Source organism: Lagopus muta, chromosome 10 (assembly GCF_023343835.1).
Source record: "Lagopus muta isolate bLagMut1 chromosome 10, bLagMut1 primary, whole genome shotgun sequence".
Lineage (NCBI taxonomy): Eukaryota > Metazoa > Chordata > Aves > Galliformes > Phasianidae > Lagopus > Lagopus muta.
Genome location: NC_064442.1, coordinates 390,912 through 417,394, shown reverse-complemented (window position 1 = coordinate 417,394; position 26,483 = coordinate 390,912). Strand labels below are relative to the sequence as shown.

Here is a 26,483-nt window from a genome sequence, read left to right as displayed (position 1 = left end):
CTATAGGCGCATGCAGGAGAGCTCCTCTGTAATTCCTGTGCACATCGACCTGACAGTGCAGCACCAAGCCAGCACACGCCCGGGCTGCAGAAGGGGGATCAGATTCCTCGGCTCCAGGCTCTGCTCTGCAGGGGTACACGAGGTGCCCGGGGCCACCTGCTTCCCCCCTGCAGTGTGCACCTTCCCAGCCCAGGTGTTGCAGGGGTCTGCTCACTCTCTGGGGTGCCTGGGTGCACTTGAGCTGCTCCCTGGGGGCAGCGGGCACAGGGATACAGGGCACAAGGGGAGCTGCTGTGGGGCCCGGCCTCACGGAGCAGGACTCAGTGCAGACGGGAGCAATGGCGCAGGGGAAGGACATCCCCCCGGGCACCACCACGACCCCTCGCTCTTTGCAGGTGGGGACACCCCAGCCCCAGTTTGGGGCCGGCGGCATCGGGGCGCACAGGCACAGCTGCCAGCACCTTTCTGCAGCGTCAGACGAATCCGCCCGGCTGCAGCCCCACAATTTGTACAGCCTAATCCAGCGGGCCGGGGGGGCCACGGGGCGTCCAATCCCACCCGCAGGGAGGGGACTGGAGGTTATGAAATTTGTGAATGGGGAGTGTCTGCAGCTCGGCAGAGCGGCGGCACTGCGGGGCGGCGGGAGGCTGGGACTGGGGCGGCTGGGACTGCCCAGCATCGCCCGCTCCTCCAGCAGCATCTCCACAGCGGTGCAGAGGGCCGCACAGAGGAACCGGCGACACCTTACTTGCTCCACTCGCTACCAGCTTCGCCTTATTTCTCCGTGCCAAAGTTCCAGGAGAAGGTGACCCCCTGGCTGCTCTCACCCCCTTATCACTTTTCCAGCCCAGCTTCTTCGCTCTGACTGTTGGACGGAGAACTGATAAGGGTGTGCGGGTGGTGCGAGCACCTGGATGTGCCTGGATGCGCAGCGCTCCGCAGAAGTCGGCTGCACGCAGGACCAGCAGCACAGCCCACTCTGCAGCTGGAGATGCTGGGTTTCACAGAGCACAGCAAGTTACATCGCTCCGGGCTTTTCCTCTTTTGCTTCTACAACAGGTGTCCTGCAGGAGAACACGCTTGGGGGTTTTTTTTAGGCATTTGCTAAACGATTTTTCATAAGAGGAACCAGCAGGTTGCAGTTTGCTTGTGTTTTGGTGACGTTCACTTGCTGTTGAGGTTCTTTGGGATCACGATAAAGAGCAATTACAAAAGTAAGAGTTGCATAAGTGTGGGACGCCTGTGTTTTGTGTTTGACATTGTTTGCATTAAAAGTAATTTATTTCAACTGTTCCCATGATTTTAAAGGTGAGTGGTGGCAGCATGGATCTGGCTGCAGCTGATGAAAGACATGCTGGTAACAGAAAGGCAAATATTGCCATGAGTCATGAGGACAACGCCAGCTGGCTGGGAGGGCAAAGCGTTTGGGAACCAGGGCTGCTTGCTCAGTGCCCACAGCCCCGCCGGGCTGGCCGGCAAAAGGAGCAGGCTGTGACATAGCAGCCAGTAGCATTCAGCCCTCCCTGGGGCCAGAGGGGCTCCAGCACCACGCAGACCTGCTGCAAGGCAGGGTTATGCTAGCATGCTGCACTGGGTGCTGCAGCTCCTTCCCAGCACCCAGGGTTGGAACCCATTCCTGCCTGCAGCCAGTGGCACCGCAGTCTGGTTCTGTGCCACCAGGGCCAGTCCTGCCCAGAGCTCCTGGTTCTGTGCCGCCAGAGCCAGTCCTGCCCATAGCTCCTGGTTCTGTGCTCCCAGCCTTGCATCAGCTGGGACTGAAGGCTCAGCCACTCATCTCACACCCTGCTGCTCTGAGACACCACGGATCCCACTACACGTCTCCAGCCTCTTCTACCTTGCTGGAGCCATTTCCCACTGCTCTCATCCCTTAGCCCTCCATCACGATCCAAACACTTTGCACAAAGGCACACCGAGGGCAGATGAGGTTCGGGAGAGGACCAGACCCGGCGCAGTGCTGGCATCCATCAGCAGAGCTCAGCTCCCAGCGGGTGGGTGAGCGCTGCTGCTTGAGGGCTGCAGGGCGAGCGCGGCAGGACCTCACCTACCCCGTGCCCACCCGGCTGCCAGCGGATTGGCGGCGTGCATTTCGACTTCGCTCATCGCGAAGCATGATTAGCTGTGAAAAGGGAGCTTAGTGCGGGCTGGAAAACTACTGAGGCAGCCGAATTCCCCACACGGCTCTGCTGCCGGCTGAGCCAGGGGGAGAAGCAACGGGGCAAAGCCTCGGCGGGGAGAGCACCGCGGAGCCCCTGCCCTCCCCGAGCACGTAGCCCTTATATTAAATCCATAAATAGGAAATTCCACTTCTTCAGAAAAAAAAACAGAATCCGGATATTTCATAAGTGTCCCAGGGGACATGAAAGCCGAATCAGGAAATTTCACTCAGCAGAGATATTAAAACTCCCGCAGCCCTTCAGACAGCTGCAGAATAGCAGCTGCAGCCGCGTGCCCCGCGCAGGGGCTGGCTGGGGGCACGCGCCGTTCTGCACCACCTCCTGTCCCACCGGCTCTGAAGGAGGTGGTGCCGCTGCGCTCCCTTCTGCCGCCAGCCAGGGAGGGGGGAGCAGAAGTTCTGTGAGCTTGAGCTACCGCAAGGCGGGGGGGTGAGCAGAGGTGAAGTCAGGCGTCAGGAGAGCCCCTCCTGCAGAAGGCGCTGCCTGCCCAAACACAGCCGTGCCCACGGCCACGCACCACCCCAGCCTCGGGGCACCCCGCACCGAGCAGACAAAAGCATCCTCCCTTGCACAGCTGGAGCGCAGCCAGCAGTGGAAGCGCACAGATGACCTCGCCTTCCTGCCCTGCTTACACATCAGAAGCTTTCAGAACAAAGTCAGCCTGCATAATTTGCTTTCTCGCCAAAGAGGCGTTGCAGCGTTTTCCCAGCACTGCGCAGAAGGAGGAGGGATGGATAACCACACTCATCCCCTGCACAGCAGCCGTGGGAACAGCCCTGAGCACAGGTATAGGGCTGAGCTGCTGGAAAAGAGCTCTGCAGAGAAGGAGCTGGGGGTGCCAGTGGCCACCAGTCGGACACCCTGGGGGCCAAGAAGGCCAAACAGACCCTGCAGCGCGGTGCGTGGCCAGGACAGCAGGGGAGTGATCCTCTGCTCTGCCCCGGGGAGGCACAGCCATAGCATGGGGCTTCCCAGCTCCAGGCAGACAGGAACCACAGCCCAGCAGACCCCGTGCCACGCTCTGTGCGTCATGAGAGCCATGCCACGCTACGCCATGCTATTCCATGCCACGCCAGCCTCCTCCAGCAGCAGAGCCGCCCCCGCCGCAGCGCTCGGAGGTAATTGCAGGTTATTACTGCACCGCTGTTGTTAAATACAGATCACTTCTCTTCCGACAAGCGTGCTGTGTAATACAAACTCCAATCAGCTCCCTCCTCCACCTCACACCTCTGCTCACCCGGAGCCGTGTGGTGGCACAGCCGCGCAGAGGGCGCACGCTGCGTCGCATGTAGCATAGCAGGGATGCAGTGCTGACACCCCCCACCTGCCCACAGCATCAGCTCTGGGCTGATCCTCAGTAAACAGGCAAGTAAAGGAAAAGGTAAGGATCTCACAGGATGCATTTTCAGTGCAAGGCTCATCCTGTAGATTTTAACACGACAATTCCTGCTGCTCTGCCTCAGCTAAGTGCAGACATTGCTGCGTTGTTGCATTCCTGCAGAGCTGCTGCTGCTCTCCAGCTGACGCTTGTGCTGCACAACCCAGTGCTGGCACACTGCTGCAGGGCTGCCCCACTGCCACTGCTCACCTTCAGCTGCTGACCCCGATGTTTGGTAACAAACACCGCAGCAATGCCCCCTCTTGCATGATTTTAAGACAAAAAACAAAAACAGCAGTCGACCAAGAGCTGCATTTAACCTCTGTGGCTCTGCCCCATCCAGCAGCACAGAGCCCAAAGGGAACATCACCGCAGTCACACACAGCAACTGGGCAGAGCAGGAGGGGAGCACAGGAGTGCTGGGATGGGAAAGGGACGGAGGAGCCGGGCTGAGGGATGGGCTCACACTCTGTGCTCTAAGGCTGATCACAGCAACAGCAGGACAGTGCGGGCAGCAGGCAGACATACACAGACATGGCACTGTGCGCAGGGTGGGGACGGCCTGTGCTGCAGAGGGCTCTGCACCAGGGACAAGCTATGCAAGGTGAGCAAGCCACACTCCTGTCTGCTGCCACCCATCAGCCCCCTGCCTGCCCCCCATCCCCAGGGACGCTGGCGTTCTGCTTGTGTCACCCCACACACCGCTACCCTGCAGGACCCACACAGGTCCAGAAGTGAAGCGCCATCCAGGAAGCACTGCCATGACTGCTCAGCAGAGAGCTCAGGAGAAAATGGGTTTCTAAAATTAAACCAGCAAAAGGAGAGAACGGAATATTTTTGCACTGATTTCGTTCCCATGAATATTTATAAAACTTTGTTTAATAATACTAAATTAAAGAATTAAAAAAAAAAAAAAAAGAATTGGAGTTCTGGGTGAGAACAACGCCTGCCTCCCCTTCTGCCACCGCAGCGCAAAGCAAACAGGAGGGAAAGCTGCAGCAGCAGCTGCCGTGGCTGCGCACACCCTGCAGGGAGCAGGAAGGGCACAGGGCCAGGCAGCACCCAGTGCAGCTGCAGGAGGTGGCGCTGCTCCAGCTGACCCACAGTGCGACCCTGGGGGCACCATCCCCACCCCACGGCTCCCCTGGGGAGCACGGCTCTGTGCCCGCAGCCCTCCAGCCAAGCAGTGCTCTGCTCAGTCCAGACATTCACTGCACTAATGTCAACTGGCAAATAACTGCCACCAATGGAGCTGCCTTCAGCTCCTTCTACACCTCCTGTTAAGTGCCAGAGGTAAGGGGCTTGGGCGCTTCGTAACACTGCTTGGTCTGTTTCCATCACACCAGCCTCACCATGTCCATACACAGCATGGCAGGGACTGAGGGACGTGGGGCTCAGCTGGGTGCCTGGAGCGCGTCACAGCCCTTGCAGGAGCGGCCCCACGCTCACAGTGCAGCAGTGCCTGTCCTCCCTCCTCTGGCCCAAGGTTTTCCTGCTTGACACCAACAGCATTTCCACACCTTAAGCCAAAGAGCCTCCACAGATCCTCTGGGGTACGGCAGAGAAAAAAAGTGGAGGTGAAAAAATATATAGATTACAAAGCAAAAAGGGATGAGAGCAAAAAGGAGAGACATACGTTGTCATGGTAACCACCAACTGCAGGAGCAACGGAGATGGGGGAAGAGATGGGAAAGGAAAGAGAAATGAGTGCACTGCAGTTCGTGCCATTTCCACAGCCACGCGGCCAGAGGGTGAGGGGCAGCAGCATCAGCCCCAGCCCTGGGGGGAGCACAGGGCCCCAGCACACAGCTTCACTGGGACCCAGCCCTCAGCACCCCCACATCATGATGGGCAGAGGCTGAGGCTCTGGGCACAACACAGCAATTAGGAGAGCCAGACATCAGCATCAACGGTGCCAAACATCAAGCTGTGATTAGAGATGAGCAGCACTCACTGCGCAGTGACACACAGCAGTGGCATTTCTGTTTCCAGACCTCAGCACAACTTAGAGTCAAAGCTGCATGAAGGCACAACGCTGTTGGGTCAGCAATGGAGCGTGACCTGGATTGCACCCACCCCCAAAAGTTGCTCAGACCCTCCTGCAGACCCGCAGGCTGCCCCAAAGCACCCTCAGCCTCTCCTCAGCTCTAATGAGTGCATTACAGAGGCACACAGTCAGCAGAAATCACCCCACATGAGGGTGGGCTGCAGGAGCTCCAGTGCCCAGCTAATGCTGGGAGAGCCCCCCGCCTCTGTGAGCTGCACAGAAGCACCCCCAGCACAGCAGCTCTGCTCCGTGGGTGAGCCCCCACCCTGCAGAGCACCGCACTGGAGGAGCCCTTCCCTCCAGGCCCTGACAGCTCCTAAATGCTCCTACACTATTTTTACCCCGGGGTTGCTATAGAAACATCAGACCCACTTGCAATGATGCAGCCTCTCTCGGAAGCGCTGCATCACCGCCTGCCTCCTGCCTGTGAGCGCTCACGGGGCGGGGGGCTGCTATTTTGGGAGCCCCGCATTCAGCACAGCCCCCCCAGCTGGAAGCAGGATGGAGAGCAGACACGGGGAGATGGAGGAGGGGGCATTTCAGGACCCCAGCAGCCCATCCCCCCATCCCCAGCCAGTCCTGCTGCCCCCCATCCCCTCCACGTGCACAAAGAGGCTCCGGCAGCAGCAGGATTGCAGCAAGCTGTACCCGAGGCAGATCCACTCAAGCTGCAGCTGATCGGGGCTTCCCCTTCCCATAGAGGCTCAGAGCTGGGTCCTGCTAAAGGCAAGCAGAGAACAGCACCAGCAGTCCAACACAGGGGGCTGTGACCATGCAGTGTCCCTCTGGTCCCTGCAGCAGAGCCGTGCGCCCAGCAGAGCCTCCAGCCTTGCTGCAGCCAGGGCAGGGACAGCACAGCAGGCACAGCACTGCATGGCCACACCAGATGGTCACAGCCAGGCTGTCACTGGCAGAGGCCATCAGAGAGGTCAGCTAATTCTTGACACTACAAGAAGCTGCTACTTACTTCATTTTTTCCAGCAGAAGACAGGGTCAAAATTAATGTGGATGCAAACCTGCAAACATGCAGTGTGTTCCTGCTCAGGTCTTAGGGGGAACAGCTTCATGCAAGGGGCACCCAGCCCCCCTCCCCCAAAAAACACCTCCACATCCAGCACAGCCAGCGCTGTACCATGGGGACACCGCAGGCACCCTCAGCAGCCCCAACCCTCAGTGAAGGCTTCAAAACCCATCACCTGCCTGGACCAGAACAGGTTCTCACAGAGCACAAGAGTCTGGGACAAGTCCAGCACAGGGCCACAGCACACTGAGGAGTTGGCACCCACAGCCCCCTATGCCACATATGCCCAGGGCTGCCCCAGGCTCTGCGTCCCACTGAGCCCAACGGGGCAGCGACTGGGGCAGAGACGTGCCTTACCCAGCACGGGAGCAGCCCTCAGGGCAGAGCTGACGATCTCCAAAACATCAGCACCAAACTCCCCCCCTCCCCAACAGCTGCGTCCATCCCTCCGGGTGAATGCGTTTATAAAAAGCTGCTGTGTGGGGATGAGCTGGCAGAAATAGCTGCACACAGCCGCCGCCGCACCGTGTAAGAGATGATCACCAGCTGTTCTGCAAAGTGCCCGAAATAGAGCCAGCGCGGCGCAGCTCCTGGGGAGATGGCGCGCGTTTGGCTGAGCCCAGCAGCAAAGCCGCCCACCTCCCGCACTCCTCGAGCAGCCCCTGCCCCAGCTGGAGCCAGGCTCTGACAAGACGCCAGCTGCATTTGCTGCAGGGGGCGTGGTGACAAGGAGGGACCGCAGCCCCGAGTGCTGTGCTCACAGCCTCAGCCACCACAGCCCCTGCACAGCCCCGCAGGGCGCACATGCACACGCTGGACATTCCTGTGCGGCCCCAGCAGGCAGCAGCTGCTCTCTCTTCCTTCAGGCTGAGCTCCAATGTTAACCAGAAAGCTGCGATAGGCAGACCAGAGCTACCTGCAAGGTCCGAGCAGCACCCAACATCTCTGCTGTGCTGTCGTCTGCATTGCCACATACCCCTCCACGTCTGAGATACGCATGGAAGGAGTGGGAGAGCTCAGCTGAAGTCTTCCATGTCTCGCACATCATGTGCTCACTGCCCTCCTGCTGGAAGGCACCGAGTTCACCACACCGTGCCCCCCAGGCAGCGCCGCAGCCCCGGAGCCGTGCAGCCATTACTCAGCAAATCATTATGAATAACGAACAGCACTGACAAAATGCAACCTGTGACGATGTGCCAGTAGGAAATGAGGGGCACGCCTCCATTAATCACTCATTATGAATTATTCAGCTAAACAGGAAGCAGAAGGCAAACTCAGATACGTTCTGCATGGAAGTGGAGTGGGCTCTAAGGAACGCTCTGACCCCACGTGTGAGGCAGCCCCTGCTGCAAGCCCAGTGAGCTCCGTGAGCAGCCCCTGCCCAGCAGGCTGGTGGCGACCCAGTGCCAAACGTCTGCTTGGGGCCAGCAGCACACAGCCCTGCCCTCACACATCCCAGAGCCTTGCCTTCCCCACCATGCCTTCCCCCCGTGGCCGTACCCCTGCCCAGCATCAGGTGCCCCTAATGTCAATCCAGTCTCAGAGCACTGTGATAACCACAGCTCAGGCAGCAGCATCCCCCCACATGGCAGAGCTGCACACAGCGCTGTGCCAGTTGTGCACCTACAGTCGCTCCCCACCCTCTGGCTGGTTTCCTGCCCCTGGTGGGACCTTCAAAGGAGCCAGGCTCCCCAGCAACCTCAGGGTAAGGCAGGCTGGATGCTGTACAACAGCAGTGGGACTGGAGGTTTCTGTCCCAGTGACAGCAGGATGCCTGTGGTCGCAGTGCTTCTCTGCAGGCACGGAGGGGAGATCTCCACCCTAGAAAACAGCACACAGCCTCTGACTCCCTCGTGCAGCAGGACAGTTTGGTGTCCCTGCTGATGCACTCAGGCCACAGGAGCACTGTTAGGAGAGGGACCTCAGGGGGGTCTCCAGCCCAGTGACAGGCCCAGCCGTGGGCTCAGCCCAGTTTGCTCCTCACTGCATCCCCTTGAGCCTTGACAGCCCCTAAGGAAGGAGGGGCCCAACCTCAGTGGGGGCACACTGCAGTGCCAGGCCACCCTCAGCAACACCTGGGCACAGCGACATACATGGGGGCACCGATGGCACACGTGGCCACGCGGGCACCAGGGGACACGAGCAGCACAGCTCCACGCGTGGGCAGCAACACAGCCAGCCCTGCATGCAAACACAGCGCTGTGCTGCTGGGCACTCACAGGTATGGACACACACACAGGGGCTGCGTGTGCACTCAGCCACCCGGCACACACCTGCACCCACGCAGACGCAGCCCTGCGCGCATCACCGCACAGACACTCAGCCCTCAGGACGTGCGCACGCACACAGACACACAGACACACACACAGACCGCGGCCCCGCCTCGCACACGCGGATCCAGACGCGCACCGTCCCGCCCTCGCTCAGACCTGGCTGTGCTGGACGCAGCCCCGCACACGGCCCCCCCCCCCCCCCCCGCCCCTCTCCGCACCCAGCGGGGGCGGACGCGCCGCCCCGCGCCCTCCTCCCCGTGCAGCCCCGGCGCGCACAGCGGGGCCGGTACCGGGCACCGCACACCGCTAACGGGTACCGGCACGGCGCAGCAGGTAACGGGGGCGAACCCCGGCTCCGGGAAGGGACCCCCGCCCCGCTGTCGCAGCACCGAGCCCGGCGCTGAGGCAGGGGAGGCGACACCGCGGCACCGGTGAGAGGAGATGGAGGTGAGAGCAACTTCGGAATCGGAGCGGGGGTCTCGGGGAGCAGCCGTGAGCATCTGGGCGCAGTGCTACCGGGGGGGGGCTGGGAGCGCTCACAGCCTTCGGGCAGCGCTGCGCTGACAGGGAGGTGGGGGCTGCGGGAGCCACGCATTAATGGGCATGGGCTGGGGGGGGGGAAGGGGGAAGCAGGCAGAGCATCGCGCGTGTGCCGTGGGGGAAAGCGGTGAACGCAGACTGCGGAGTGCTGCGGGTGACGGAGCAGGGGGAGATGCCCAGGGGAGGGGACAGCGCCGCTCGCCGCCGGGCAGCAGGGAGCTGTGATGGGAGAGCAGGGCGAGCAGCGGCGGGGCTCCTGGGACAACGCACCTCTGACATCGCCGCGGTGCTCGGCCCCGCGAGTTACCGCCTCTGCCCCGCGCACGGCACTCACCGGGTCTCAGCGCTGCTGCCCCACGGGGACACAGGCACACAGCCACCAGGCGCTCAGTTCCCGAGTGGTGCCGCGGAGCAGCACGGAGGAGCCTTGCCCTGCTGCGAGTCCCGGGATCAGCACGGGGGCCGGCGAGCTGCTGCCGAGCAGGGGCAGGAAGCGCCTTCCAGATGGGAGGGCGTCTGCTGACCCCCCGAGCCAGTCCTGCTGCAGAGTGCTGCACGAGAACGCTGCTCTCTCACAGCACTCTCCTATACAAGGAGTCCCCACAGCACCATGAAGCAGCACAGGGTTACACACAGCAGAGCAGCAGCTGCTTAGAATTTCTACCAGCAGCGAGGACCACAGCCCCAGCTGCACAGGAGATGCTCACAGCTTCCAGTGGGCTCCGTGTTACAGAGCGAGGGGCCTCTGAGGCACAGTAGAGCCATGCCAGGAGCAGGGCCAGATTGGTGGCTCTGGCACCAAAGGAAATCAGCTGCATTCAAGGAAACATCAACATGGCTGTGGGAGCAGAGCTGGAGGAGAGCAAGGCAAGGTGAACTGAGGTGTATCAAGGAGCAGCGAGAGCAGAGCTGCCCCATGCAGGGAGACGAGCTATGAGCTGAGAGCAAGACCTCACCTGTAGGGCAGGAGTAGGCTGCTGACAGCTATGGGTCACACAAGAGAGATCACCAGGAGAATGCAGAACAGCAAACTCCATCCACAAGAGAAGTCCAGCAAACAAAGATAATCCCCCAGAGCTGAGCACAGGCTCAGGGTCTGCCTTTAAATAGGGCTCCCAGCCCATAGCAGGGGGTGTGGGATTCCAGATGGAGCTGTTCAGCAATCGGCATTGATTGGTGCTTGCAGGGCTGGCAACCAGCACACCTGGATGGGGTGACAGCAGGGGCTGAGTCTGTGGGGCTGCCTGGCAAACGTTGCATCTGAAATGAATTTGCTGAGAGAGGAGCAATGCCATAACATGAATTATGAGCCGAGGGAAGGCAGTGCCAGTGCACCTCCCAGCTGGCTCCAAGCAGTGCTGTCACTCCAGGAGACCCCAGAGGAAACAAAGCTTTCCTCCTGCTGCAGTTCCCCCTGCACCCCAGCACCCCCAGCAGGCAGCACACAGCACTGTGGCAGAACCACAGCACGATTTGGATCGCAGGACGTCTTACAGCCCCTCAGTTCTAACCCCTCCATGGGCAGTGATACCTCCCACAGCCCGGCGCCCCATCCAACCTGACCGTGAGCACTTCAAAGATGGGGAACCCGCAGCCACCCTGGGCAGCCTACACCAGGGCCTCAGTGCCCTCGCAATACAGAATCCCTTTCTCAAGTCTAACCTAAATCCAACCTCTTCCAATGTGGGAAAGTGCTGCAGGGCTGCCCATGTGCAGAGGGCTCAGCGGAGGCTGCAGGGGGGCTCACCTCTCCATCCCATTCCTCCCCAGCTGCCGTGAGCCCTGCATGCCATGGATGAGGCGACGGAGCTGCAGACCGGGGGGAACTCCCTCCTGAAGGCAGTGTGGCTGGGCCGGCTGCGGCTGACCCGGCTGCTGCTGGAGGGGGGGGCCTACATCAATGAGAGCAACGAGAAGGGGGAGACGGCGCTGATGGTGGCCTGCATCACCACGCACGTGGACCAGCAGAGCATCAGCAAGGCCAAGATGGTGAAGTACCTGCTGGACAACAGGGCTGACCCCAACATCCAGGACAAGTCTGGGAAGACGGCCCTGATGCACGCCTGCATCCGCGGCGCGGGTGGCGAGGTGGTGACCCTGCTGCTGGACAACGGGGCCGACCCCAGCCTGGAGGACCACTCCGGTGCCTCTGCACTGGTGCACGCCATCAACGCCGATGACAAGGATGTTTTGCAGCACCTCCTGAATGCCTGCAGAGCCAAGGGGAAGGAGGTGATCATCATCACCATGGACAAGTCGGCCACCGGCGCCAAGGCCACCAAGCAGTACCTGAACGTGCCCCCATTGCTGGACTTCAAGGAGAGGGCCTCCCCTGAGACAAGCACCGCAGCGCTGAAGGCGGCCGCCCCATGCCCACAGCCCGCTGAGCAGGAGCTGCCCCCCGGGGATGGTCCTCCCACCAAGGCCACCCCTGAGCCGCCCTCCCCGGGCTGGAGGGGCGGCACCACCACCAAGAGAGCGCGGCTCCCGCAGCTGAAGCGGCTGCAGTCGGAGCCGTGGGGGCTGGTCGCGCCCTCAGTGCTGGCTGCGCACCACGAGGAGCAGCGGGTGCGCACGGATGACGAGCTGGTCAGCAGCATCGGGGAGCTCGCGCTGTGCAGGAAGGCTCCCCTCAGCCGCAGCAAGGATGCGCCCCTATTCCCGCTGGTGGACGAGCAGGCGCTGCGCACGCCTCCAGCCCCCGGGTCCGGCTGCAGGAAGGGGTTCGAGAAGGGCCCCCAGCGCCTGCCTCGCAGGAGCACGTTGCCGGAGCCGCCGGAGAGCAGCGAGGCGATGGAGGCCCTGCACTGGCGGCGGATGAGCGCCGAGCACCACGAGTGCGACGCCGGCATGGCCGAGGCGGGGAGGGTGGCTGCGGAGAGGAGGAAGCTGAGCGGCTCTCACCTGGCTCTGCTGGGTGGTTCGCGGGAGGCTCTGGATGGCGCCCCCAGCACCTCCCCCGCCGCCGCCCGCCGCCCGCCCAACCTGCTGGAACGGCGCGGCTCCGGCACGCTGCTGCTGGACCACATCGCGCACACCCGGCCCGGCTACCTGCCCCCCCTCAACGTCAACCCCAGCCCCCCCATCCCCGACATCGGAGCCAGCGGCAAGGCCCCCTCCCCGCTGGCTGCCGGCTTCAGGGCCCTGGTGCCCGTCGCGCCCAGCTCCCCCAAGCGGGGTGACCTGAGAACCAAAAAGAAGCTCCTGCGGAGGCACTCCATGCAGCTGGAGCAGATGAGGCAGCTGTCTGATTTTGAGGAAATCGTGGCGCAGTAGCCGCTTTCCCGGGAAGTTCCCCAAACTGCCCTCTGTAGGAACACACACGGCAGTTCGGAGCGGGGCGGTGCTGCCCTGGGAAGCGCAGGCAGCCCTGGGCTCAAGGCCCCATGCACAGAGCACTTTCCCCAGAGCAGGGGGGACAACAGGTGGCAGGCAGCACAGAACTGAGTGCCTGGAGCCCTGCCATGCCGGCTGCTTTTGGACTTTCCCCCCCCCCGTGAGCACTTATCTGAGAAATCCAATCCCAGCACGTTTAGGTAGAGGCAGGCATCACACCAAGGCTCCCGGCTGCAGTGTGTTTGTTCCTGGTTATTTACGATCCATTCTTCATCCCTCCCACTCATCCCAATGCAGAAAGCGGTCTGGGAGCCCCACGCCAGGGAGTCGGGGGCTGACGTGTGTGTGAAGTGCCTACCGGGAAGGAGCTCAACGCTGCGAGAGGATGGAGAGCAGAAATAACCCTCCTTAGCGATTGAATGTATTTATACCCTCACTGTGCTGCAGAGGCGAGACAACGCTCAGAGGTCCTGCGATTCCGTTTCCAAGCACTTGGCAACACAGAGCCAGATCCGCTGCTGGTGCAGCTGGGGAGCCTTGCGCAGAGCTCCGCGTTTGGCACGCTGCGCCCGTGGGGAGCGCGGCTGCCCGGCCCCGCTGCGCTGCGGGTGCCCGAGGATGGATGCGCCGCGGTTCCGTCGGCACGGGAGCGCCCTCTGGAAATGCGTTTTCGATTTAAATGTGTTGTTTAGAGTAAAGGTGGGCTTATATTTTTACAGCCTTAAAGTTTATACTTGCTGTCGCTCAGATGTCTTACAGACGGAATTTCAGGCACGCTTTATCTCTAACCACGAAGTTCGTCTTCTATTTTTGGCTGAGGAATCCCAAATCCCAGAGTTTTCATTCGCGCATATCCCCATATCTTTATTGACGCTTCCGCCGGCGCGCTCTGACGGCGGCGGTGCAAACACAGCTCAGCTCCTCTTTGCGCGGGGGCTGTGAGCGCGCATCTCACTGCAGGAGCGCGCATTTCACTGCGGGAGCGCGCATCTCACTGCGGGAACGCGGAGCAGCGCTGCGCCGCAGCCATTGCCGCTCGCGTGTGCGGTGCGGGGGTGACGCCGTGTGACGGACGGCGGTTTTACATCCCCGCTCTGCCCGCAGCCGCCCGGCCCCGGCCCCCCGACGTCCCCCGGCCACGCACGGAGCCGCCCCAGCCCGGAAGCGCCGCGGTGCCGCCACGTCAGGGAGGGACGGCCCCGGGCGGGGCGAGCGCGGGGCCGAGCGGCGCGGTGCGGTGCGGTGCGGTGCGGGGCGGGCGGGATGCAGGGCTGGGCGCGGGGCTGGGCGCTGGCCCTGCTGCTGGGCGCTCTGCGCGCGAGCGGCACCGAGCTCACTTTCGAGCTCCCCGACAGCGACAAGCAGTGCTTCCACCAAGAGCTGGACCGAGGCCTCAAGTTCACGCTGGACTACCAGGTACGGCCCTACTCCTATCCGTGCCTCCACCCGTGTCCCCCAGCCTCCGCAAAGCCCCAGGCAGGGCGACCCCTGCACCTCTCCCCCACAGCCCCGCTCCCCCCATGCTGCCCCGGGAGCTGTGCCCAGACTCGTGCCCAGCAGAGCCCACATCAGAGCTGCTTGGGATGTGCCCACGGTGGTCCCCAGCCCGGTGGTGGGGGCCGTCCCCCCGTTCATTCTGCCCGTGGGCCCTCAGCCTGGCCCCTGCCCGTGATGGGCTGCGGTGGCACAGTGCCGTGCTGCTCAGGGCATGGCTGTGCATGTGGCACATTTTGGGGCAGCATTCCTCTGCCCATGGTGTCGGGTTCTCAGGGTTCAGCAGGTGCTGCCCACATTTCCCTGTGCAGGTGATCACCGGGGGCCACTATGATGTCGACTGCTACGTCGAGGACCCCAACGGCCGCACCATCTACAGGGAGACCAAAAAGCAGTACGACAGCTTCCCGCACCACGCTGAGCTCACGGGGATCTACACCTTCTGCTTCAGCAATGAGTTCTCCACGTTCTCCCACAAAACCGTCTACTTCAACCTCCAGGTGGGCGACGAGCCGCCCATCCTGCCCGACATGAGCAGCCGCGTCACGGCGTTGACACAGGTGTGTTGCAGCATGTGGCCAAACGCACAACCCCGTGCGACCGCGCTCGCTCCCTTCCCCTCTGCTGAGGGCAGAAGCGCCTGCTGGTGGCAGAGCGGAGCCGCGGTGCCAGGCTGGGGCGCAGAGCCCTCGCTGAGCCGCGTGGTGTCCCGTTGCCCACCGGGCTCCGGCGCTGCCCCTTGGAGCAGAGCCGCGTCGGCGGAGCCGGCAGCGCGCCCCTCCCCCTGCCCAAGCCGTGCCTGGTGGGTGGCGCTGCATCCCTGTGCCCCCAGATGGAGTCTGCCTGCGTCACCATCCACGAGGCGCTGAACGCGGTGATCGACTCCCAGACTCACTACCGCCTGCGGGAAGCGCAGGACCGCAGCCGGGCTGAGGACCTCAACGGGCGCGTCTCGTATTGGTCGGCTGGGGAAACCGTCATCCTCTTCGTGGTCAGCGTTGGGCAAGTGATGCTGCTCAAAAGTTTCTTCACTGAGAAGAGGCCGGGCAGCAGTGCAGCTGGCACCTAATGCCACAGCTGTGCCATCCCAAACTGCAGGAGGGAGCGGGGGTTTTCATGGTGCTGTAGCGGGGACGTGGCTGGGGATGGCATGGGGAGTGCTGCTGTTGCTCGCACGGGTGCAAAACAGCTGCCAAGCACCAGCATCCCCGCACATATCGGCAGCAACCTCCAAGATGTCACCTGCCCTCACCATGCGCCACCAGCCCAGGTCAGCTCCCCACCTGCAGACTGCAGGCTTTGCATCTGGCTGCGTGCGCACGGCTCCCTGCTGTGCCTGCAGTGGGCAGGTTGTGCCCCGAGCGCACACAGCATCTTCCATGTTGAAATTTCAGCAGGGGCTCTCGGCTTCTTTATTTTGTCTGCTTCTCCCTGTGCAGCGTTTCCTAGGCCACAGGAGTAAGCAGCGTGCTCCACAGAAGATATTTTTGTACTTAGCTGAGTCCATGCCGGAGCCCCATCCCCTTCCCTTAGTCCTAGCCCTCAGGGGCAGCTGGCTGCAGCACCCAGTCAGCTCCAGCAGCACCACTTTGTCCTTCCACTTTGCCACTTCACAATAAACCCACACGATTCTGTTCCTGCTGCTGTTATTGGGCACTGCTCCCAGCATGGCATGGCAAGCTCCTGCCCCATCGTGCCCCAGAGCCCCCCAGTGCTGTCAGCATCTGTGCATGGCTGCTGCCCTCCTGGGGACCTGGCATGACACTGCTCCTCGTGCATGGCTGCACCTGCAGGTGCAGTGCCATGCCATGCAGCCATGGTGTGGGATCAGGGCATCAGCACCATCCTTCAGCCCTGCCATCGCCAGCCTGCGGGGACTGCAGCTCTGTGCTCAGCTCCCTCCCAGCTCCCTGCAGCAACTGTGGGGCTCTTGCCGTGCCTCCAGAGCCCAGCCCACCCTGGGGCCGTGTCCAGCCCTGCTGCAGAACGGAGTGCAGGGATGTGTGCCCAGAGCTCACAGTGCCCACCCCACCCATGCACCTGCTGGAGTAACGCCAGGCTCCTACTGCAGGCCTCTATCCAAGGGGATGCATTTTGGCAGATCCAAATTCCTCCCGTGTCCACTGCCCGCTTGCACTCTGTGCCAGGTCCAGGCTGGTCCAGCAGCAGCGTCAGGATCTGACAAATGCACTTACAGCACAATTCCATGCACCAGATCCGGGGAACCCCATTGAGGAGTGCCTCACTGCCCTCTCCCCACCAGCAGCCCCCACCCTTGCAGGGACCCCAGCCACAGCCCACGCTGGGGCCGGGGCTGCAGCCCCCACAGTAGCAGAGCAGCAAAGCTGCGTCCCTGGCCCCGGCAGCACCACTGGCCTTGGAGCAGCTGCTGTGCTGCTGGGCGCTGCCAGGCTCCTGCACCTCGCAACGACCTTCAGCAGCAGCTCAGATCCTGTCCCCAGCAGCAGGCGGGTGCAGGGCTGGCACAGGAGCAGAGGGACTGCAAGCCCTGCTTGCTCTGTGCAGCCCCCAGCAGCGCTGTGGGGATGGCAGAACCACCCTGCCCTTGGGGACAACAAGCCAGTGTCCCTACACGACCCATCCCCAGCCCCAGTGCAGCCGCGTCCACGGATGCAGGCAGAACACAAGATGGCCACAGGATGCTTTATTACTGTGTTGTGCTCCAGCACGTAACATAAATGGGTGCAGAGAGGGAACAGGGGTGGCTCACATCCACCTGGCTGTAGGAGCAGCTCTGCCCTACCACTTACAGAAGCATTTTGGAGCAGAGCCCCCACCGCCTGCCCTCGCTGTTGTGCCCTTCCAGACACAGAGCGCCATCTTCATGGCATCAGGCTGCCCTGGCTCACAGCACACTGCTCTGGCAGGAACTAGCCCCAACAGGCAGCTCCAGCTCGATAGGTGGCTGTGGCCCCTCCATGCCCCCTGTACTCTGCCTGCCCCGCAGGGATGAGGCCGAACAGTGGAAGGAACCCGTGGCTGAGGAGGGTGGCTCAGGCTCAGGGTTGTGCCCGCAGGGACAACTGCAGCGCCTCTGGAAGGGGATGGTGAAGAGCCCGTAGGTGATGGGGTCCAGGCAGGCATTGAAGAGGCCGAAGATGAAGAGGATGTGGGAGAGGGATGGTGGGACCTTTTGCTGCATGGCCCGTGGGCAGAACCAGTACCACAGCCCCAGCAGGTAGTAGGGGGTCCAGCAGAGGATGAAGGAGGAGACGATGACCAGGCTCATCTTCAGCGTGCGCAGCCGTGCCCGTGGGATGTTGCTCCCAGAGCACCGCAGCGGCACGTCCCTGGAGGAGACTGAAACGTGGGAGTGGGACCGGTGAGCGGGGGGCTCAGGGTGGTAACCACACCCCAAGCAGGGAGCAAGGACCCCCACCATCCCAGCTGAGGCCGCACACTCGGATCTGCTCGCAGCCCCCCTGCCAGCCCCACTCACAGAGGCCGGAGCCCATGCGCCGGGAGATCTCGAGCAGGATGCGTGTGTAGCAGCACACCATGATGAGCAGCGGCAGCAGGAAGAGGCAGGAGAAGCTCAGCATGTTGTAGAGGGTCTCGTGCCAGGGCTGCGGGAAGCTGCCGCGCGTGGTGCACTGCGTGAAGTTGTGCGGGGCGTGCAGGGTGACGGTGTGGAAGAGGAACAGCTGGAAGCGGAGCAGAGGTGGGACGGGGCTGAGATGGAGACCCTGCCCCTCCCCAAGAGGCACCCAGGGGTCTCAGAGCACCTGAGCTGCAGGGTTGGGCCCCGTACCAAGGGCTCACGGCGCTGCCACTCCTGAGAAGCCCCCGGGGCCCCCAGGAGCGTGGGGTGCGTGGGGCTGGCAGGCACCTGCGGCGCAGCGAGCACAGCGCTGAGCATCCACGCGGCACGGAGCATGGCGCGGTTCCTGCGGCGCGCGCGGGCGATGGCCAACGGGCGCAGGATGGCGGCCTGCCGGTCCAGGCTGATGACGACGGTGACGAAGGCGGAGGCGTACATGGCCAGCAGGCGCAGGTACATGAGGAGGCGGCAGGCCAGGTCGCCCGCCCGCCACTGCAGCGTGATGTTCCAGACGGCATCCGACGGCATCACCACCACCGTCACCAGCAGGTCGGCGGCAGCCAGGTGCCGCAGCAGCAGGCGGATGTGGGAGCGCCCGCCGCCCCCCCGGCCCCCCGCCGCCCGCAGCACCGCCACGTTGCAGCCGGCCGAGAGCACGAAGAGCACGAAGGTGGCTGCCACGCGGGCCTGGGCCGCGGGCGAGAAGGTGGGGAGCAGCAGCGGCTCCTCGGCACCCTCGGAACGGGGGCTCCAGGCACAGCCCTGCTTGGGGTGGGACGTGATGCTGGAGGGCTCCGTGCTGACGTTCCCCGCCTCGGGGCCTGGGTCCAGCCAGCCCCCTCCTGCGATAGGCAGATGGGCAGCACGGCCCGCGCAGGGCTGGGGGTGCTCAGGGGAGCGGCTGACCTACTGACCCACCCAGAAGCCCACCTCAGCTCTCGGCATTCCCATCTGCAGCCCCGGCACCCAGAGAACTGTGGGATTCCGGCATCGCAGGTAAGCACGGGGAAGTGATCTCAGCCTCCCCTACCCCCTGCCTGCCCCAGGCCATCGCTGCCGCCCTGTCCACCCCACTCCAGAACATCCCTCGTGGTCCCACTCAGGGACAAAGGCACTCCCCGGTGCAGGAGCCCTTTGGTGCAGCACCCCATGCTCCCTGCACCCATCTCCCTGCACACCTCACCTGCAGCAGCAGCATCCTGCCCCGTTCCCCCGCCGAGCCGGGCCATGTCAGGGCTGCTCAAACACCACCCACTCCCTGCTCCCAGTGCTCCCACATTGGCACCAGCTGCATCCAGCTGGGACGCGGGCAGCAGGGCCGGCACTGCAGCACTCTGCTGCCTGCAGCCACCTCCGCTCCCGCCCAGCACCCTGCCGGCTGCTGCCCTTGGCAGCTCAGGTTGCTCCTTGACGTAGCCAACCTGCATGGAACGACTCCGTCCTTTACCCCGCATCACCCACTCACGGATGAGCGTGAACAGCCTCATGCACACAGACACACGTGCACAAATGAACACAGTGTGTTACCAGCCCAACAGGCCTGCACCCAGGCACTGCGGGGTGCCCAGAGCTGGGGTTGCTGCTGCAGAGCCGTGTATGTGGGGTGCACAGTGCTCGTTGCTTTGGAGTGCATCGTTTGTGGGGACCCGAAGATGCATAGGTCCCATCTCCCGGCTCCTCCGTAGGACCAGGGCTGCGGGCTGGGGGAGGGGAACGCGGCTCTTTTGCATCTCAAAGGCTGCGTCTCCCAGGCGGAGGGCATTACCGTAATTAGCAAGTCACCTCAGTCATTTCACAGATAAGCGGGGCTCATTAGCCCTGCAGACCTCCTGCCCCGGGGACCCCGGTGCGCGTTAGCATCTGCCCGCCAGTCCCGGGATGGGGCTCCGCACCGCTCGACAGCCCGACCCGCGGGGATCCCCTGCAGCCAAGTACCCGCCCTCCACCCGGGACCCGCGGGGTCTCCAGCTCGGCGGGGTGCGGCCCCCAGGTGACCCTACGACGTGGGGCCCTCCCAGGCTCCGGGCACAGGGTGCAGACATCGCTCAGCTGTCAGTGAGCCGCACCTGGGCAGCGCTGGTGAGCTCCATTCCCAGAGCTGGAGGTGTCTGTCCTGATACCTCCCGGCAATTGCTTTCCCAGATGCTGTCCCCAGCTGCACGCTGCCGGCTCAGGGCCCCGCAACGGTGCTGGCTCTGTGTCACAGCCCCTGCCCATGCCCAGAGAGATGCCCTGGTGCAGTTTCCCCAGCTCAGCTGTCCTCTCAGCCCCAGCATGACGGCTGTGCATGTTGCACCCATCCCGCGCCCAGCAGTTGCTGCAGGAATGGCCACGTGGCGACAGTCAGAGTGGGCAAAGGGGTTTATTTATGTACAGTCACAGTATATTATGTACAGTCTCAGCCAGCATGGATCCGGGCTCCAAGCATCTTGCTTTCACCACCCCTTTGCTGTCCAAGGGGGGACACACGTCTCCCTGGATCCTGCAAGTCGTGGGCGTCCGATGGTGCATGGCTCAGTCCTGGGGCTGCGGTGGGAGCAGAGCCTCCAGCAGAGAGAGCAGATCTGCTGAGATGTCCTGTGGGGAAGAGAGAATCGGTGAGGAAAGCACCGATGCCAGGACAGGGATGCAGGGCAGCAGCATTAGGGGCTGGCAGAGCCCACTGTCAGGAGGGCACCCACTCAGGTACCAGCAGGGCTCTGTGCTAGCTGATAGGAGCCCAAACGATGCAAGGAAGGGTGGGAGCAGCTGAAGGATCCAAGCACCCCACATACACGTCATAGGGTAGAGGGGGGTCCTCTCCATTCCCAATCCCAGACTACACCACTGTGACCCCAACATCACTTCCACACATCACAGGAGCACTCCGAGCACCCACCAGAGAGATTGTGCCCAGCCCCACATCAGTATCCCAGCTCCACGGCCATGCACATACCTGGGTGACCATCTCTGCATCCACAAAGTCTGGCAGCAGCAGCCCTGTGTCAAAGATGGGGTCACTGGGAGGGTCTGAAGAGGTCCCTGCCACTGCACAGTGAGGAGAGAATGGCCAGGAGGACACGTCGGAGGCGAGAGCCTCGTGCAGCTCCGGGGGGGTCCCCGCGGTGGGGCTGTAGGACGGTGATGACCAGAGCCCCATCCCCACGTCAGGAACCACGTGCAGCTGCGGACGGGTCTCCAACACGGGGCCGTTGGAGAGCGACCCCCAGGTCCCCGTCCCCGCATCCAGAGCCCCGCGCAGCTCTGGGGGGGTCCCCCAACCCTCCGAGCCGGGGGGCGAATTCTCCTGCGGGGCTGGGGAGCGCGGCCGGGGCTGCGGGGGCTGGCAGCAGCCCAGGCCCCCGGGGCAGAGCGGGCAGCGGCGGAGGGCCGCCCCGCGGCGCAGTAGCAGCACCTCCTCGCTGAGGCCCAGCAGCGCCGAGAGGTGGGCGATGTAGCGCGTGGCGAGGCGCAGGGTCTCGATCTTGGTGAGGCTCTGCCCGGCGGGCGCCAGCGCGGGCGGCAGGTAGTGCCGCAGCCGGTGCATGGCCTGCGCCAGCCGCCGCATCCGCAGCTTCTCCCTCTCGCTGGCGCTCTGCCGTGAGCCCCCGGCCGCCCCTGATCCCCTCCTGCCTGCCGGACCGCGGCGCGGTGCCCTGGCAGGGGGTGAGAGGCCGCAGGAGTCGGGTGAGGGTGCCGGCGAGCTGCTGCTGTAGCCCTCGGGCTCAGGCACGGCGGGGAGACCCCAGTCGTGCAGCGGAGACGCGGTGCGGAGCGCGAGGCCGGGAGCTGCCTGGTGGGCCATGGCTGAAGGCTGAGAGCCGCCGGCCCCGGAGCCCCGGCTTTATGCCGGGCCGGAGGTGTGAAGCGGCACCTCCGTGGCCGGCGTCGGCAGCACTTCAAAGGCGGGGGGCGAGGGCAGCCGTCCTTTGAACAGGCGGGTGAGGATTTTTACCCCGGTGGTGTGAGGCTGCTCCGCGCTGCCCACCCCCCGGCACTGCCCGCATCCCAGCACCGGCTCTGGCCCGGGGCCGGGGGAGCCCCCCCAGCAGGGATGCACGCGGGGTCTGCGGTGCGGTCTGCCGCAGGGTGCGTGCGGTGGGCTCGGCTGCTCGGCCGGCAGCGGGCTGCGCGCTGCGAGCTCTGCGGTGCAACGCGTGCTGCAGACACAGTGGGGCTGGCACGTTTCTCTGTACCCTCGCGTCCCCGGTCCGGTAGTCCCAGAGCCCAGCACAGCGCTGTTCCAGCCCATCCTGCTCCCCAGTGTGACCTACGGGGCCAGGGTGGGTCCAGCACCGTGCCGCCACCCTCAGCCGGGGCAGCGGGCTTTGCCCAGGCCCCCCTGCAATCCCGCTAATGGCATTTCACATGCTGGCACTAATGAGCCCTGACGCCTGTGGAGCCGCCCGGCTCTGCCTACAGCCGGTGCCCAAAGTCCACTGCTGTGACTGACAGCCTCCGCGCTGCACCCCCGACCCCCGCCTGCCCCCATATCCCACAGCAGCTCTGACCCTGCTGCCCCAGTCCCGATCTCCAGTCCCTGCAGTAGCACCCGCAGGCGGCACAGCCCCACAGACCCCGGCCCCTCCCGGCATTCGTGGCCCTGTCCCCGCTCCGGGGGCTGGGAGGGGGCTGGGAGGGGGCCCCCCGCCGCGTTCCCAGGCCCCGCACAGGAGTCGCGCGCTGCGGGTGTAAAGGTTTCCAGGGAAACGCGGCACCGCGCGGGAAGGAAAACAGATCAGGGAGAGAGCGCCTGGAAGGCCGGGGGGGAGAGCATCCCTGTGCCACTGCGCAGCCCCACCGCACCGCAGCTGCACATCAGCGGCGCAGCCTGGCCGTGCGCTGGGACGGGGCACGGGGTGAAGCAGCGCACGCAGCCCCCAGGGCAGGGCGTGCACAGCCCCTGATAGCGGGGGTGCTCAGCCTCTCTGCTCGGGGCACGGAGCTGCGCGCAGGGCACGGAGCCGGGCACGAGGCACGGAGCCAGCTGCGGTCACGGGGTGCACCGCTCCACGGGGAAGTGCTGGCGATGGGACTGCGTGAGCCACCGCTTCATCAGCAATGGTCACATGAAAGTCATTCGGTTTTCCCCGCGCATGCTGTGACATGGAGGTGGTGACATCAGCCCTGCCTATCAGTCCCCCCCGGTGGGGCCGCGGCACATCCACACTCCTCGCCACGCTGGGCAGCACCAATACTGGATCTCCATCCCTCAGCAGTCACACTGTGTGGGTGTCACTGCACCTGAGCACACAGCAGCGCCGACACAGCAGGCGCTCCCTGCCCACCACCCACTGTGCCCAGCACTGCTGGAGCCACACACACCCTGGTGCACGCCGTGCTGGCAGGGCACATCACCACAGGGCACCCAGGCACCCACCACCCTGCTTCAGGCTGTCTGCCACCACCCGCACCGCCCCAGCTGGGTGCCACGAGGACAACAGCATTTTTCACCCTGCGGGTGCCACAGACACAGCGGATAAATGCTGGTGATTTCCCAGCTGTTCCTCTGCCCTCGGTGGAAGAAGTGCCCCTGCGCCATCCCATCCGAGGTCTGAGCACACTGGAATGCTGTACAGCTCTGTGCTCAGGCTCCTGACACCAGCTGCACACCCACAGGGTTGGAGCTGCACTGGGGACCTGGGGGTCTGCAGAGGATCCAGCCCAGAAGCGCAGAGGGGTGTTTGGGGGCGCTCAGAGGGATCTCCATAGCCACGGGCACAGCCTTGGGCACAGCCCCTTCCCCACACATCCCCCTGCGCAGTCCCACAACTGCTCCCCCCTGTTCCCAGACCCCCTCCTGTGTCTCATTAGCTGACGAGCTCCCAGGTAATGAGTTTTGCGGCCCTGCTGGGCAGGCACTTCCCACCTCCCTCAGTGTTTAGACAAGTGCTGGAGTGCGGCCGGGGCTGGGGTCAGAGCCCCTGCAGAGCAATGCCTGCAGCTCCCTATCGGGGAGCCGGGATCCCCTGCTCCCTCCATGCTGTGCTGATGGAATGCAGCACAGGGCACTGCGCTGAGGGTGCAGGGGTAGATTTTGGAGGCCAGGAACCCAGATCCAAACCTGAGCACTCCTGCAGCTCCCATCCCATGTTGGCACCCTCCTGCCCAGCACCAGCTCTTAACCCCAGGATCTCCCACCTACAGTTCTACTGGCTGAGCCCAAAGGCCGCAGGCAGGACCTGTGCCCTGGAGCACCTCACCACAGTGCTGCCCACATGCTGGGGTCAGGGCCTGGGGTTTGCCACAGCTGGGCAAGCAGCATGGCTCACTGCGTGTCCACAATCACACAGACAGTGTGCCCAGTTGCATGTAAGCATCTCAGGGACACACAGCAGCATCCCACAGAGTCAGGGAGACTGAAGCAGCATGGCTGGATGCAGAGACACTCAGGACCCCCATCTCTCAGCCACGCAAGGGGCAGAGTGGTGCGGGGATGCCAGAGATGCTGGCAATGGAAGGTCAAGGCCTCGCTGCCCCATAGTGCCGTGCCGCAGTGCGGGTGCTGGCGGGGCTGGTCGGCACGTTAGCATCTCTCACGACCGTGTGAATTGGTCCTTGCACACTTCCCAGCACTGGGCAGTGACAATTAAGGGTTGGAGGAGTCAGAACTGACACCTCCGCAAATGGGTCCGGCTTTCCCAGGCTCCCGGTCCAGTCCCAGCCCACACTATGTAGGTTTTGACACCTCCAGGTGGCCACAGAATTGCCACCTCACACCTTGGGCCCACATAAAGCCAGGGCTGCCCAAGGACCCCCAGACGTGCGCAGCCCCAGAGCGGAGCCCGCCATGGCCGGGTCCCCACTGCCGCCCCGCAGCCTCCAGACCCCAACAGCCGCCACCCCGACACCAACCGGGGAGCTCTGCAGACCCAGCAGCGGGTCCGGGCTGCGGCGGTGCGGGGGTCCGGCGGGCAGGAGGGGATCAGGGGCGGCCGGGGGCTCACGGCAGAGCGCCAGCGAGAGGGAGAAGCTGCGGATGCGGCGGCTGGCGCAGGCCATGCACCGGCTGCGGCACTACCTGCCGCCCGCACTGGCGCCCGCCGGGCAGAGCCTCACCAAGATCGAGACCCTGCGCCTCGCCACGCGCTACATCGCCCACCTCTCGGCGCTGCTGGGCCTCAGCGAGGAGGTGCTGCTACTGCGCCGCGGGGCGGCCCCCCCGCCGCTGCCCGCTCTGCCCCGGGGGCCTGGGCTGCTGCCAGCCCCCGCAGCCCCGGCCGCGCTCCCCAGCCCCGCAGGAGAATTCGCCCCCCGGCTCGGAGGGTTGGGGGACCCCCCCAGAGCTGCGCAGGGCTCTGGATGCGGGGACGGGGACCTGGGGGTCGCTCTCCAACGGCCCCGTGTTGGAGACCCATCCGCAGCTGCACGTGGTTCCTGACGTGGGGATGGGGCTCTGGTCATCACCGTCCTACAGCCCCACCGCGGGGACCCCCGCAGAGCTGCATGGGATGCCGGGCTTTATGTCACAGCCCTCACCATCACCGCTGTGCAGCATCAGAGCAGCGACCCTGATGGAGCCCCCGCGGAGATGCGCAGCAACCACAGGCACCAGGACAGGTCCCTCCTGCTGCACAGAGCCCGCAGCCCCCTCCCTGCCTCCTGGGATGAGAGCAAAGGCCTTGGGACCTTCAGGACTCCACACATGCGGCTCTCAGGTACACACGGGTGCATGCGGGCTGACGGTGGAGCCTGGGATGTGGTGGGGTGGGATGGAGGATGCTCTTGCAGTGCACGTGTGTGCCGTGACCAGGGTGACTGCATGGGGTGGGGGCACAGCACAAAGCACACCGAGATGTAGAGCCAGCCCAGGATGCATGCACATGGCCACAGCACTGCCCCACGCAGCCGCCTGACACACAGCCTTTCTGCAGATCGGCAGCCCCCTGGACCAGGATGTGTTCATCTCCTCCGACGTCCACGGGACCCCTGTCCTGCCCGGCTGCAGCCCCGCACGGTGCTGGGGGTGGTGGAGCTGATGCGGTGCCCACAGCTGATGACGCAGCATGGGGACAGTGCCAAGAGGCACTGCGGGACACTGGGAGGGGCTCCTCATTAAAGCTGCTGTGCGCTGCTGCACTTTGCCTTTGGTTATTGCGGGGCTCCTGATCACTGCGCTCCGACAGGGAATGGGGCCCCGGGGTTGGGTTGTGGGAGGGCAATGTTCAGCCTTCACCTCCACATTACACACCTCGATGTGCTGCCCCCAGTCTCGGGGCTTGGTGTACTGTCCCACAGCTCAGAGACGTTCCCAGGGCTGGAGTGACAGAGGGATCCCATTTCTGGTCTCCCTCAGCCCTCCACCTGCCCCAGTCCCACCGATCGCCGGGGCACGGCGCCCATCCACCCGCCGACCCCCCCCTCCTTTCTGCACCCACGAGGGTTTGGGGTTGGGGCTCGAGGAGCTGCGCCACCCCCCCCCGCAGCGCCGCGGCCGAGCTCACACGCAGCCGTCAGACGGAGAGGCCGAGCGCTGGCGTCGGCGCAGCCCCCGGAGCCACTTAGCACCGGGCTCCTAACAGCCTCTGCTCCAGCCATTTCCTGCCCCGGCCCCGCTCAGCTTCGCAGCCGCTGCCACACCGCGCTCCCGTGCACCTCTTTATTTACGAGACCCCACGTCTGGCACGAGCCCTCGCTGTGCCCGGCCCCGTGCCCCCC

At 64.0% G+C, this 26,483-nt stretch overlaps 5 protein-coding genes across 5 annotated transcripts; 3 read left to right on the top strand and 2 right to left on the bottom strand.

Moving 5' to 3' along the window:
* Positions 1–9,145: 9,145 nt before the first annotated feature.
* Positions 9,146–13,885, top strand: ANKRD34C (ankyrin repeat domain 34C). The gene is made up of 2 exons (XM_048956002.1): positions 9,146–9,361; positions 11,225–13,885. The coding sequence occupies exon 2, from the start codon at positions 11,246–11,248 to the stop codon at positions 12,728–12,730; it is 1,485 nt and encodes a 494-aa protein (XP_048811959.1). The 5' UTR covers positions 9,146–9,361; positions 11,225–11,245; the 3' UTR covers positions 12,731–13,885.
* A 124-nt stretch (positions 13,886–14,009) lies between these two features.
* TMED3 (transmembrane p24 trafficking protein 3) lies at positions 14,010–15,921 on the top strand. The gene is made up of 3 exons (XM_048956004.1): positions 14,010–14,206; positions 14,596–14,844; positions 15,117–15,921. Exons 1-3 carry the CDS (start codon positions 14,054–14,056, stop codon positions 15,351–15,353), a joined length of 639 nt encoding a protein of 212 aa, XP_048811961.1. The 5' UTR covers positions 14,010–14,053; the 3' UTR covers positions 15,354–15,921.
* Positions 15,922–16,770: 849 nt separating this feature from the next.
* On the bottom strand, positions 16,771–19,075 carry LOC125698214 (putative gonadotropin-releasing hormone II receptor). The gene is made up of 4 exons (XM_048956234.1): positions 19,030–19,075; positions 18,135–18,688; positions 17,745–17,949; positions 16,771–17,605 (listed from the first exon to the last, which is right to left on the bottom strand). The coding sequence occupies exons 1-4, from the start codon at positions 19,073–19,075 to the stop codon at positions 17,151–17,153; spliced, it is 1,260 nt and encodes a 419-aa protein (XP_048812191.1). The 3' UTR covers positions 16,771–17,150.
* An 875-nt stretch (positions 19,076–19,950) lies between these two features.
* LOC125698293 (mesoderm posterior protein 1-like) lies at positions 19,951–21,652 on the bottom strand. The gene is made up of 2 exons (XM_048956460.1): positions 20,782–21,652; positions 19,951–20,423 (listed from the first exon to the last, which is right to left on the bottom strand). The coding sequence occupies exons 1-2, from the start codon at positions 21,628–21,630 to the stop codon at positions 20,361–20,363; spliced, it is 912 nt and encodes a 303-aa protein (XP_048812417.1). The 5' UTR covers positions 21,631–21,652; the 3' UTR covers positions 19,951–20,360.
* Positions 21,653–24,609: 2,957 nt separating this feature from the next.
* On the top strand, positions 24,610–26,383 carry LOC125698292 (mesoderm posterior protein 2-like). The gene is given in 3 exon segments (XM_048956459.1): positions 24,610–24,984; positions 24,986–25,483; positions 25,700–26,383. Coding segments are annotated over 3 exon segments (972 nt in total). The 5' UTR covers positions 24,610–24,615; the 3' UTR covers positions 25,805–26,383.
* Positions 26,384–26,483: the final 100 nt, after the last annotated feature.

Bases quoted from the DNA above. Each gene is read 5' to 3' on its own strand.
- ANKRD34C (XM_048956002.1), top strand. From the start codon at position 11,246: ATGGATGAGGCGACGGAGCTGCAGACCGGGGGGAACTCCCTCCTGAAG.
- TMED3 (XM_048956004.1), top strand. From the start codon at position 14,054: ATGCAGGGCTGGGCGCGGGGCTGGGCGCTGGCCCTGCTGCTGGGCGCT. The intron at 14,207-14,595 runs GTACGGCCCTAC...TTCCCTGTGCAG, and splicing joins AGTTCACGCTGGACTACCAG to GTGATCACCGGGGGCCACTA. The intron at 14,845-15,116 runs GTGTGTTGCAGC...CTGTGCCCCCAG, and splicing joins GCGTCACGGCGTTGACACAG to ATGGAGTCTGCCTGCGTCAC.
- LOC125698214 (XM_048956234.1), bottom strand. From the start codon at position 19,075: ATGGCCCGGCTCGGCGGGGGAACGGGGCAGGATGCTGCTGCTGCAG. The intron at 18,689-19,029 runs GTGAGGTGTGCA...TGCCTATCGCAG, and splicing joins GCAGGATGCTGCTGCTGCAG to GAGGGGGCTGGCTGGACCCA. The intron at 17,950-18,134 runs GTGCCTGCCAGC...CTCCGCTTCCAG, and splicing joins CTGTGCTCGCTGCGCCGCAG to CTGTTCCTCTTCCACACCGT.
- LOC125698293 (XM_048956460.1), bottom strand. From the start codon at position 21,630: ATGGCCCACCAGGCAGCTCCCGGCCTCGCGCTCCGCACCGCGTCTCCG. The intron at 20,424-20,781 runs GTATGTGCATGG...TCTTCCCCACAG, and splicing joins ATGCAGAGATGGTCACCCAG to GACATCTCAGCAGATCTGCT.